The 13516-nt window shown below is 42.4% G+C and overlaps 1 protein-coding gene across 3 annotated transcripts in view; it reads left to right on the forward strand.

The window, feature by feature from the left end:
* Positions 1-12634, forward strand: part of SOAT1 (sterol O-acyltransferase 1) — a 67699-nt gene extending 55065 nt beyond the window's left edge. For all 3 annotated transcript variants that reach the window (XM_070077205.1, XM_070077206.1, XM_051858250.2), the window contains 9 exons: positions 437-515; positions 1027-1108; positions 1391-1436; positions 1932-2061; positions 4357-4454; positions 6246-6344; positions 8569-8704; positions 9331-9476; positions 10636-12634. In XM_070077205.1, the coding sequence (XP_069933306.1) occupies positions 437-515; positions 1027-1108; positions 1391-1436; positions 1932-2061; positions 4357-4454; positions 6246-6344; positions 8569-8704; positions 9331-9476; positions 10636-10692 (873 nt within the window). In that variant the 3' untranslated portion in view covers positions 10693-12634. The remainder of the gene's footprint in view (positions 1-436; positions 516-1026; positions 1109-1390; positions 1437-1931; positions 2062-4356; positions 4455-6245; positions 6345-8568; positions 8705-9330; positions 9477-10635) is intronic.
* Positions 12635-13516: the final 882 nt, after the last annotated feature.

Consider the following 13516-nt stretch of genomic DNA (forward strand, 5'->3'; position numbering starts at 1 on the left):
GCACTTGGGCCGTCTTTACAGGCATGTTATCAGGGAGTTGAATTGGAAGTGTAGCAGCTGAGACTTGAACTGGCACTCCAGTATCTAATGCCTGTGCTGCAAGGGGTGGCGTAGCCCGCTGCTCTGCAATGCGGGCCTCCAGGGTTTTCTGACGTAACGGAAAGGACCATTTCAAGAGGTTTTCTTTGAACAGATTTTTAATTTCTTAATGTTAATAAATAGGTAATGCTATTCAATAGAAAAAACAAATAATTATATGTCCTTTGGGTTTTTTTCCTCTTTATTTTCTTTATAGCATAAAAGTGAACTTGGGTTAGTTTATGCAAAATTAAGAAGCTTTTTTGTGTGATTATAATCTTGTGCTGTTTAGGGGCTACTTATGGGGAGATTGGATACAAATGTTGGAAAATTCATCTTCCCCCCCTTTTTTTTGTAGATTCGTTTGATAATGAAGGCCCATTCATTTGTCAGAGAGAACGTGCCTCGGGTACTAAATTCAGCTAAGGAGAAATCAAGTATGTAATTTATTAGGCTAAAGGATTGTTAACAGGATATTCCAGCTTGTGGCGTTGATGGGGATGTTACATGGCGTCCTGTAGAAAGTGTGTTTGAGTTTAAATACATAGGCTCCACATGGATTTGGAAGACTATTCACTCTTTCCTGATTATCCTTGTTTTGTCTTACTACACTTGATCTTAGCCAAAAGGTCGAGAAGCTATTCCTGTTTTGTCATTAATCATTAGACTCTTGCAACTTTGCCTTATGTTCCTGGAATGTTAATAGTCTCTTTACACCTGTGCCTGCTTACTCTTTGCAAGTTGTTGCTTCTTACTGTAGAAGTATCTCAGTCGTGGGAATAATTTAGTTTGGAGAGATGGGTAATACTCAGTTCCGAGAGTAAGAAGTCGTCCAAGGAGATGAGGAGGAAACACTTTATTTTTCCCTGTTCTGGGCTTCCTTCCCCCCCTTTTGGTTTTGCTGAGAGGTTTCACAGAGCCTCTGATCGAATGATTTTCCTTTTTTAGGCACTGTTCCAATACCCACAGTCAACCAGTACTTGTACTTCTTGTTTGCTCCTACCCTGATCTACCGGGACAGCTATCCCAGGTGAGGGCATGGTGAAGTGGACGTGTGGTGAGCGCTGGAGGGATGCGAGGGAGGGGGGTAGGTAGGTGGGCTCAGTTCAGGTTGCAGAATGGGCTCTGATTTTCTCTCTGGCCTGGGAAGCCTCAGATGGCAATTCCAGCAGTCCAGTTTGATTATCATAATTCTTGACACAATTATGTGGCCATAAATGATGTTCTCTGTGGAAGAATATTAATTGGGAGGGTCTGTAAGTTCAGTTGTTGACTTTATTTAGAAAACTTGTTTTGGTTCTTCCTTTTTTAGGACTCCCACTGTAAGATGGGGTTATGTTGCTATGCAGTTTGCACAGGTAAATTTTTTTTAAAAGATTTATTTTATTGATTTGAAAGGCAGAGTTACAGAGAGAGAGGGGTCTTCCATCTGCTGGTTCACTCCCGACATGGCCATAGTGGCTGGGGCTGGGCCAAGCTGAAGCTAGGAGCCAGGAGCTTCATCCTGGTTTCCCACATGGCTACAGGGACCGAAGCACTTGGGCCATCTTCTGCTGCTTTCCTAGGCACATTAGCAGGGAGCTGGATTGGAAGTGCAACAGCCAGGACTTGAACCGGCGCCCATATGGGATGCTGGCGTTGCAGGTAGTGGCTTAATCTGCTGCATCACAATGCTAGCCCTCCAAGTGGTGGCTTAATCACACAGACCAGCCACACCTCTAGCAATTCTACATACTTCTTTATGTGTCAACATTAATGAAAGGCTTCCATATGATCTGTTAGAGAGGGAAAAAAAAACACTCTCCCTCTTTCCTTATGAAGCCATCACTATCATATATTTTGTTTTGTTCCAGGTCTTTGGCTGCCTTTTTTATGTGTACTATATCTTTGAGCGGCTCTGTGCCCCGTTGTTTCGGAATATCAAACAGGAGCCCTTCAGCGCTCGTGTCCTCGTCCTGTGTATATTTAACTCCATCTTGCCAGGTAACATGGGTACTTTGGTCATTCATAAATGCACAAGGAAACGGGAAGCTAACGCCTGTGGTTGTCCTTCTCTCTCTACTCATCTACACATCTGCACCCATCTCAATCTCTCCCATCCATCTCAGAAGTGAAGCACCCTTCTTCCAGTCTCAGGCCAGTCTTTCCATTCATCTTTTTTCAGTTGAATTTTGTTTTCCCTGAGGGTGAACATTTTATATTTATGCTTTATCTTTCTGTTCACTATTCAATTCGCTGTCAGTTTACTTGGACTCTGGCTAGGCCACTGAAGTGGCCTTTGTTAAAAACACTGGTAACCTCCTGATGGGCGTCTGTGTAGCACTGCGTGTGGCTGACATTTGAAGTCGCTCTTGCCACCACTTCCTGTTCTCCTGTCTTTCAGTCTCTTAGCTTCTCTTGTTCTGTGAGTACCTACTACGTGCCAGGTGCTGAGGACCCAGCAGGGAATAAGACATAGGTAACCTTTACCCCTGGGAACTCGCATTTCAGCTATAGCTTCCATTCCTTAGTCTTCCACGACACTCGTTAAGCGTTGGTAGGGTTTTCTGTCATCTCCTTCTCTCGTCCTTTCCCTCTTTTGCGGACTTCTGATAGTCTGCCCTTAGTAGGATATGTGTTAAATACCTGGGTATATTCCTCAATGAGCCACAAGTTCCTTGAGATCAAGGGTTGTGTCACGCTGGTCATAGTCCAGCTCATATTGTCTGGAACATAATAGATGTTCTATAAATACTTGTTGGATGAGTAAATGAAAACGATGGATGTGTAAGTGGGTATTTTACAACATAATGTAATGCACACTAAATAAGCAGGGTGAACATGGTTCATTTATTGTTAGAGATGATCTCTAACATTGGGTATTGAAAATAGGTCAGGGGCCAGCGCTGTATCTCACTAGGCTAATCCTCCACCTGCGGCGCCGGCACCCTGGGTTCTAGTCCTGGTTGGGGCGCTGGATTCTGTCCCAGTTGCTCCTCTTCCAGTCCAGCTCTCTGCTGTGGCCCGGGAGTGCAGTGGAGGATGGCCCAAGTGCTTGGGCCCTGCACCTGCATGGGAGACCAGGAGGAAGCACCTGGCTCCTGGCTTCGGATCAGCGCGGTTCTGGCTGTGGCGGTCATTTGAGGGGTTGAGCCAACGGAAGGAAGGCCTTTCTCTCTGTCTCTCTCTCTCACTGTCTAACTCTGCCTGTCAATTTAAAAAAAAAAGAAAAATAGGTCAGCGTTTGCCTTGCCAGAAAAATGGTGGAAAAGTGCTTTCAGGAGTGGCATGGATAAAAAGCATGGAGTATTTTGGAATGAAGTCCAGTTGTGGGTGGTGTTTACAGCCCTGCAGGTGGACTCGTTAGAGATAAGTTTGATAAGAATATGTTCACCTTGTCACTATTCACACTTAGGCTAAATTGGGGGTGGTGCTTGCGCATTGCGCGATATTCAGCAGCATCCTGGCCTCTAACACATAAGTTAGCCACCCCCTTGCTGTTCTGACAAGCAGAGGTATCTCCGGAGTCCCCAGATGCCCATGCAGGGGAGAAGGACAAGATCTCTCCTAGTTTTCAACAGTTTGTTTAAAGATGCATGTGGACTGTATTTTGAAGGGCTTTGAATGCCAAATTAAGCCATACATCAGGGCATTTCTTTCTTTTTTTAAGATTTATTTATTTGAGAGACAGAGTTACAGACAGACAGAGGGAGAGACAGAGAGAGTCTTCCACCTGTTGGCTCAGTCCCCAGATGGCTGCAGTGGCTGGAGCTGGACTGATCTGGAGCCAGGAGCTTCTTTTGGAACTCTCACAGAGCTACAGGGGCCCAAGCACTTGGGCCATGCTCCACTGCCTTCCCAGGCGCATTAGCAGGGAGCTGGATCAGAAGTAGAGCAGCCAGGGCTCAAACTGGCACCCATGTGGGATGCTGGCACTGTAGATGGCAGCTTAACTTGCTGTGTCAGCTCTGGCCCCAAATATTTTTACATTTTTATTAATATGTAATAATTACGGGGTAAAGTGTGATTATTTCAAGACATTTATATGGCATATAGTATATATGCATTTTAATATATAAATATACATATATATTATATATGTAAAATATATATTGCATTTTAAAATTAAGACAGTGAACTTTGAGAAGTGTGCTTTGTCATCTCTGGAGTGGATAAGTGGGAATATTGATTTATATTACATACAAAATAGTCCCAGCTGATCACATGACGACAGATAAGTAACTGCCTGGTGTATGAGCCGTTTGGCAAGACTCTTACTGTTGCGAATCTTACTTTCAGGTGTGCTGATTCTGTTCCTTACCTTTTTTGCATTTTTGCACTGCTGGCTCAATGCCTTTGCTGAGATGCTACGCTTTGGTGACAGGATGTTTTATAAGGTAGTGTACACTTGAACTCATCTTCCTTGTTGCTTTCATTTATTTATTTACTCATTGGGAAGCATTTAAACATTGTTGGCTTATATTACATGCTTTTTGTAATTTTCTTTTCCATTAAGTCTGAAATTCTGAAATCGAGATTATTGTCATAGTCTCATATTTTCTTTTACCTCGTCTGGTTTCTGCTGGATCCTGTGAGCACATATTGCTGATTTCAGAGGGGTGGCGTTTGTCTCGGGGGTATTAGGAGACTTTGCTTATACTGGTTGTTCATTTGAGATTGGCTGTCCAGTTCTATGTGAATGACCTCATAAGTTATCTCACAACTACTGAGACACTCATGAGAGAAATAACTCTTCACTGCTTTGTTTTGAAAGGTATTTAATTCTGCTGAAAATACTATTCTATGCTTCTGAAGTTGAGGTTAAACTCTAGACTTGAACAGATGGTTCGTAGTGTTCTATAATACTACCTCAAGCTCTCTGGAGTTTTATTTGTTGTTTTGGCAACATGTCAAGTGTTTCATGCCTTTCACAAAGAAACAGTAGGTACAGGTTGCAGATTGTAGACATCTGATTCTACTAGTTTGATCTTAAAATTGGTAACAAGAAATATTTAAAGGGACATTAGGACTTCGGGGTAGCCACCATCTCATTCCTTGTATAGCTTGAATGTTGCCATTAACGATGGCACCAAGCAGCGACTTGGTGATGGCAATTCATCCAGCCTTTGTGACCTTAAAAAACTCTTTAATTGGGGCCTGCATTGTGGCATAGTGGATAAAGCCACCACCTGCACTGCCGGCATCCCATATGGGCACCAGTTTGAGTCCTGGCTGCTCCTCTTCCGATCCAGCTCTCTGCTATGGCCTGGGAAAGCAGTAGAAGATGGCCCGAGTCCTTGGGCCCCTGCACCCGTGTGGGAGACCCGGAAGAAGCTTCTGGCTCCTGGCTTTGGATCGGCATAGCTCTAGCCATCGAGGCCAATTGGGGAGTAAACCATTGAATGGAAGACACCCCCTCCCCCGCTGCGTCCCCTCCTCTCTGTGTGTAACTCTGACTTTCAAATAAATAAATAAATAAATCTTTAAAAAAAAAACACTAGAAACTCTTTCATCGTGTAGTAGCAGAGTAAAGGGTGGAGGGTCACTGATGACTGTTTAGACAAACATTACATTTAAATGATTCTGTGTGTTCTGTTTTCTGTAATGACTTGTTTCATCAAAAGACAAAATAAACCAAGCACTTAAACATGTATCACTAGAATAATGTATTGAACTGTAAAAAAAACCAGAGTGCCTTTTTTAAAACAATGGATTTATTTATTTGAAAGTCAGAGGAGGAAAACCGGAGAGAGATCTTCTGTCTGCTGGTTCAATCCTCGAATGACCACAATGGTTTGGACTGGGCCAGACCAAAGCCAGGAGCCTGGAACTCCAGCCAGGTCTTCTACCTGGGTGTCAGGGGTCTGAGTACTTGGGCCCTCTTCTGCTGTTTTGTCATGTGCGTTAGCAGGGAGCTGGATCAGAGGTGGAGCAGCTGGGACCTGAACTGGCTTGTATGGGATGCCAGCTCTGCTGGTGACTGCTTAGTCTGCTGCTCCACGATGCCAGCTCCCATGATGCCTTTTAAGATTGTTTTGACATTAGTGTGTGAACTAACTGTTCACAGTACATTCTGGGTTGTATGTTACATGTGTATGTTCTTTGGGAATATTCAGGCATTTTGCTTTGGATCTTTGTGTAAATGTGTTTGTGTGCATGTCATTTTATACCTTTACTTTTATCCTCAGGACTGGTGGAACTCCACGTCATATGCTAACTATTATAGGACCTGGAACGTGGTGGTCCATGACTGGCTGTATTACTATGCCTACAAGGACTTGCTCTGGGTAAGCAGCAGGATTTAGTTGATGTTATTTAAGAAATAGAGATTGTTTTCCTGAAAGGATGAGTATTGTACAGTTGGAAGGTTTTACTTAATTGCTCGTGAAGAAAAGGTGATATGTCTTGTCTTCAGTTCTCTTAGGAGACAGTTAGATCTAAGAACCCTTCTGGTTCCAGTAGAGTATTGCTTAGAAGCCAGTAAGGACGCCAGCACTGTGATGTATCAGGTAAAGCCGACACCGGCAGTGCCAGCATCCCATATGAACGCCGGTTCAAGTCCTCACTGCTCCACTTCTGATCCAGCTCTCTGCTCCAGTCATTGCAGCCATCTGGGGAGTGAAGCAGAGGATGGAGGACCTCTCTCTCTCTGCCTCTGCCTCTCTGTAATTCTGTCTTTCAAATAAATAAATAAATTAAAAAAAAAAACAAAAAACCAGTAGGTAGGTACATGGTTGAATACTGTGTTTTTGGTCTGGATTTTCTTTTACCTAATTACCAAGTAAGAATACATGGAGGCCTTGGAATGATCCACCAATGATGGGCCATTTCTCTTGGATCTCATTGCCAACATATAATCCCCTATAGCGTTTTTTTCCATTTGTTTTATTTTCCTTGTTAAACGAACAGAAATACTTGTGGATTTACATGTCTCCAATCAGTGACTCATGTTTGAAATACTTTAAAAAGTGGAATATATTTAGACTGATGAGATGTAGCCTTTAAAAATTTTCTTTTATTTGGGAGAGGAAGAAAGAAAGGAGGGAGAGAGAAAGAGAGAGAGAGAGAAGAGGGAGAGAAAGGGAGGGAAATGGCCCATTTGCTGGTTCATTCTCAAATGCCCACGGCAGCCAAGGTGGTGGCAGGAAGCCAGTTACTTAAGTCACTGCTGTTGCCTCCCTAGGTCTGTGTTAGTGGGAAGCTGGAGGCAGAGCTGGGTATTGAACTCAGTAACTCTGGTGTGGGCCACGAGCAGCTGAACCGGCGTGTTCACCGCTGGGCTGAACGCCGAGCCTGTGAAATACAGCCTTGAATCCCCTGGCCCACACTAGTGTTAGTGTCTTCATCGCTCAGTAAGGGCGTCACTAGGCTGAGTGACAGCATCTTGTGGAAACAGTGTATTTGAGTACTGGTTCTGTCATTTATAAAGGTAGTTTCGTGTCCAGATAAGGCGAGCCCCTCCTTCTAAGTCTTAGTTTTAGAGAGGACACCTTACAGAGTCACTCTAAAGATTAAAATTCTGGGGTTGGCACTGTGGCGTAGCAGGTAAAGCCACTGCCTGCAGTGCCAGCATCCCACATGGGCGCCAGTTCAAGTCCCGGCTGCTCCACTTCCGATTGAGCTCTCTGCTATAGCCTGGGAAAGCAGTGGAAAATGGCCCAAGGGCTTGGGCCCCTGCACCCATGTGGGAGACTAGGAAAAAGCTCCTGTCTCCTGACTTCAGATCGGCACAGCTCAGCCTTTGTGGCCATTTGGGGAGTGAACCAGAAGATGGAAGATTCTCTCTCTCTGTCTCTTCCTCTCTGTGTGTAACTCTGTCTTTCAAATAAATAAATGAATCTTATTTTTAAAAAGGGTTAAAATTCTGTGTTGTGGCCGGCGCCACGGCTCACTAGGCTAATCCTCTACCTGCGGTGCCGGCACCCTGGGTTCCAGCCCCGGTTGGGGTGCCAGATTCTGTCCCGGCTGCTCCTCTTCCAGTCCAGCTCTCTGCTGTGGCCCGGGAGTGCAGTGGAGGATGGCCCAAGTGCTTGGGCCCTGCACCCCATGGGAGACCAGGAGGAAGCACCTGGTTCCTGGCTTCAGATCGGTGCAGCACACCGGCCATAGCAGCCATTTGAGGGGTGAACCAATGGAAGGAAGACCTTTCTCTCTGTCTCTCTATCTCTCACTGTCTAACTCTGCCTGTCAAAAAAAAAAAAAATATTCTGTGTTGTGTTTTTATTTGAAAACTATGTTTTGTCAACTATAGTAATTATAGATATAAGCTATCAATGTGTGTGAAATATGCTCAAATTTTTGAAGAATGATTTAAAACCTTCATTTAATATAAAAGTTTATGAGCATATATTTTTGTAAGTATTTTAATAGATTTGGGTCAGTCTATGGAATAGACTAGAAAAGTAAAACATATAATCGATGTCTTTAGCATATGATAATTATGTTTTTAGTTTATGCTCCATTACTTACACTTTTTAAAATTAACTTTTTACTATTTTCCATTTGCCTCAGTTTTTCTCTAAGAGGTTCAAGTCTGCTGCCATGTTGGCGGTCTTTGCCATGTCTGCAGTCGTGCACGAGTATGCCTTGGCTGTTTGTTTGAGCTATTTCTATCCAGTACTTTTTGTGCTCTTCATGTTCTTTGGAAGTAAGTATCGTGGCATGCTGTGAGTCTGCTACAAGAGAAAATGAGACAGAAAAGGAACTAGGAAGTCGGTGTAGGCAGCTGAGATAGTAGGAAGGCCGTGTCACAGTGCTGTTTGTCCGGAGGTCGGGATACTGACTGAGTAGTTACACAACGCTGTCCCAGGGTGTTCGCTTACGCTTGGACATAAGGAAGCGAACCAGGTAACCTTTTGAATCTCAGTGACAACATTGATTTGTACAGCATGGAACCTGTCTGTCAACAGCTGCCCCATTCATAAGCACTGTCATCGTACACCCTGAGAACCCTGGGAAAACTGGCCATGTCACTAAAGTATGAATAATTCCATGGAATACATTTCCGCTGATTCTCAGTACTATTGATTTTCTATTAATTATTGATTAATAACTTTCAACAGTGAAGCTGCGTTTTTATTTGTAAGACCAGAGACCAGATTAAAACGTGTACATGAACAGTTGATACTGTGATTGTTAAAGGCAGTCGTAAAATTATTTTATTTGAAAAAAACATAAATAAGATGAGCATAGGGCTGAGACCCCTCGTCTCCTGATGTTTTGATAACTACACACATACATATGTACATATTTTTGTTCTCTTCCTAACTTTAGTGGCTTTCAACTTCATTGTCAATGATAGTCGGAAAAGGCCAATTTGGAACATTCTGGTGTGGGCTTCCCTTTTCCTGGGCCACGGGGTCATCCTGTGCCTTTATTCTCAGGAGTGGTATGCACGCCAGCACTGCCCTCTGAAAAACGTGAGTAACGGTAGTTGAGGTTAGGATGGATGAATGCGAGAGGGAGGGAAATAGTTTATTAGCCAGCCCTACTGTGCGCTTCTGTCCTAAAATCCCTCCTCTGATTTTCTCTCCATTGACCTCTCCTCGTTTCTAGTTGCCTTTCTTTTTCCACTGCTCTTTCTTCAGCCTTTTCTAGTTCTCTCCGGCGTTTTCCCTTTGCCGTGTGTGTCCCTGCCACCACCACCCACACATACATTTTGACGCTTTACTTCTCTCTTCCCAAAGTAGTGAACTCCTGTAAAACTGTCAGATAATGCTGGCGTGCCTAGGACTTCACTGCTGCGATGCTTGGTTTTTCATAATCGTGTGCAGGTTTCACTTATTCTTGAGGCTTTGGTTATTAACTGTATCAGTAACTCCCCAGGTATTTTTGGGGAGGAGGGGAGATTTACCTCCTTGATCAGTCTGTCTAGATCTTTCTCATAGACTCTTCTAACGCTCAGATTAGCTACCTCCCCCAGCTGTGCCGCTCTAACTACCCCCCCACCCCCACCCCCGCCCTATTAATCCCCTCTGTGCTCTGGACTCAGCTCTGTCCTGCTCATGCGCTCTTCATACTCAGATTCCACACATCGGATTTTATTCTCTTATCAAAATCCAGTTTGGATGTATATTTTCCATGGAACTTTTTCAAGTTCTTACTCTTGTGCCCTTACTGTTTCTGAACCTTAATAGTATTTCATCTATTCCTCCTTAAAGTAGTTTGGTCACTTTAAATCTGTGTTACAGACATTTGTGTGTGTGTGTGTGTGTGTGTGTGCATACACCATCCTTGTCCTGCCCCTATTTAGATGTTAGGCTACTGAATGTTGGGTTGTGCTAAAATAAAAAGGCAGGATGACCAGAAGGAATGATCCCTATTTAGAACTGGTCAGAAGTCCGTGCAGTTGTGTGGAGTTTACTGGACTTAACACTCCATGTGAAGCTTCTAAATTGAAGAACTGTGTGTTGTAGAGGAAAGAACTGAACTTGCTTTGGATTAGTGAGCTTCTTACAAAGTTTGATGAAACGCCGGGAGGCATTTTAAAGTTAGACCATTAACACTCCCTACCTGCCTCCACGTCTTACACACTGAGTACACATATAAGTTACTCTCCCGTTCTTTTTCCCATTGTAGCCCACATTTCTGGATTACGTCCGACCACGTTCTTGGACTTGTCGCTATGTGTTTTAGGAGCTTGGATGGTGTTCCTTCCTTGTCACTGAAGATTGAACATTCTGCCTGGTGTGGGGCCCTGTCTCCACCGCTACTGAAGTTCTCTGTGTTACTTGGATCACGCCAGGCTTCAGTGGTTCACCGGAGTAGGTCACTGGAAGCTGAGCTGTTCAGAATTCCTTGGAATCTTGCATACCTAAGCAGGAATTTTTTTTATTTTTTCCTTTTTGGTAGAAGGGAGACTGAAAGCTGGGGTAATGACAGATTTTTTTCTGGGTCATATCAGCTTAAGCCTCAGTAATTGCAATTGTTTTGTTTCTTGACTCCATCCAATCAGAGACTAAAATCAGATTTTCTCAGCCACAGAATTATCCAAAGCACTTACGAAAAAATCATTTAAGTATTTCTGGCTTAGAATTTCTTTCATATATACTGTTGAAGGAATGTTAATTAAAAATGCAAAGAATATAATGTAGAATGATTTTTTGCTATTTCTAGTAGAAAGACAAAAAAAATCTATTTTCAAAAGATAATCTTGTTATATATTACCTTTTATATTTTGTTTGGAAAAAAGTTCAGTTCTACTCAAGTTTTACATTCTTCATACCAGCTAGGTCATGATTTTTGTGCAGGAAAAAGATGTCTTCCACTATAAATTCTTGCATCAATAATAATAATAATACATATTTAGAGGACCAGAAGTTGGAAGGGAAAAACAAAAAATATTCTCAGAGATTCCGTAGTAGTTTTAAGGAAAGATTTGCAGATTCAATCATATTTTTAAATTATTTTGCTTATCATGAAATTTACATGGAAGATAGTTTTTTAACTTTAAGGAAATATGAGGGTACTTCAGAGAGCTAATAAAAAATGAAAGGTAAGTTTATTTTGGTGTAAAACAGAAATCCGTGCATATGAGAGGTCTTCCAAGACCGTTCATGGGAAATGTGTATTATTAAAGAACTGGGTGTAGATTTCAAAGTTTTTTGCACCAAAGTAAACTTAATTGGATTTTCCATGAATTTTTGGAAGTATTCTCAGCACCTCTTTGATGTTTTGAAGTATCCTTTGGTATAATTATTCTCTAATAAATACTTATCTTGAATTATTTTGCAGATTAGTGAGTCAGTCTGTGACCTAAGTATTAATTAGCTTCATTAACACTGAAGTGATCATTAAGGATCCAGAAGCTGGCTTCTGCATTTCTCAGTTCTCTCGTACTTTGAACGGTAGTATATTTTTAGGTGGAACAGATTAAAATGTGATGTGAGTTTCCGGGTGATACGTGCCCTTCTTCAGTAAGAAGTGGTGCGTAGGAATTACTTCGTATGTGATTATGTTAGATTGAGCATTAGGGACATCAGGGACCAAGTACTTCAACCTTCCACCCAAACAAGTGAGCCTTACGAGTTACTCAAATGATTGTTGGTACGCGGAGCAGCCACCTTGAGAGGTTCTCTCACAGTTCAGCCAGCCCTACTGCTGTCCAAGATGTTTTGAGAAGTCGTTCTGAAGGAGTTGTTTTAAGGTCAGTTTGAGTCTCACAAAACGTAGAGTATGTTCCTAGTCGCAGCTTAAATTGGAGCACGAGGCCCTTGCTTAGTCATCTGTTTGATTCACCATACCTCTGATCCAGTGGAGGTTAAGCGGTTTTCAGACATGGGTTCCAGCCTTGATGGACACAAGCGCACGTGTGTTACCAGGCATTGATCTGCACAGTGGTGTTGTAATTGATAGCCGTGTTTTTGACATCACAAGAGAATGGTCTGCTCCAAGGTTAGGTTATGGACAAGGCAGTCTGTCGGAGCAGCAGAATGGAATGCTTAGGTCTGCATTTCTGTTAAGAAGTGTAAATGCACACTAGGAGAGACCTTTGTTGTTTGCTAGTCTCAACACTTGGTTTGTAGGCCTAGTCAAGGTTTTGTTTTAAATTTTTTTTTAATAAAAACTGTCATCTTTATATTGTTTATAAGTGATTTTTCTGCCCAGGATTTTCAGCAGTAACAGTGGACATGTATAAGCATTGTAGACTGTTCAGAATGCTAAGTGTGTCCTAAGAAACTTCCAAAAACACGTAACATAAAGGAATGCCCACTTGGGTGAAAGAGACTGGTTTACAGCCATGATCTTCATGCAGGCTGCTTTGAGCAAACGTCTGTTCTTTAGACTGCCACCTACACTATTTGTTTTAAATGAATACAAACTAGAACTTCTGTAATGTGTTCAGGAAGATTCTCTTACTTTCCCTACTCACTAACAGGGGTGAAAGGTACTTTTGATTACAGAATGATGGTGAGTAACGCTTTTCCTTCTGAAAAGAAATGAGTTTAGACTCTGTTTCCTATAAGACCTAATGATTGTGACCGTTCTGGGGGACATGTTATCCAAGAGAAAGCTGAGTAGTATGTACAGTATTTCCCTTTCTCAGTAGATTGCTAATTGGTCTCCCATGACCCTCGTGAGTAGGATTAAATTTGTTAAGATACTGTTATTCTCAATCCTGGATTAGGAAGTAAAACAGTTCTGTTTGTTGTTGAATTAATGTACCGCAGTTGCCTTGATAAGGTTGCTTGCCTCATTAGAATTTAACTTGAACATTGAGGCTGTGCTTAACACGTCAGTAACTCTTAACAGTTGGAAGCAAAAGGATTGGGGGAAGTGTTTTGTCCTTTTTCAGTATTTGCAAGGTAAAAATGGGCAGATTAACAAAGTACAGTGTATTAACAATCTATTTTGGCAGGCATACATTATGTTGCACAATTCATGTCATGTTTTCAGTTTTCATTAATCGTAAGATGTTGCCTGAGAAATTGAATTTTGAAGTCTTTATAAGAAAACAGCA

This window comes from Oryctolagus cuniculus, chromosome 7 (assembly GCF_964237555.1).
Source record: "Oryctolagus cuniculus chromosome 7, mOryCun1.1, whole genome shotgun sequence".
Lineage (NCBI taxonomy): Eukaryota > Metazoa > Chordata > Mammalia > Lagomorpha > Leporidae > Oryctolagus > Oryctolagus cuniculus.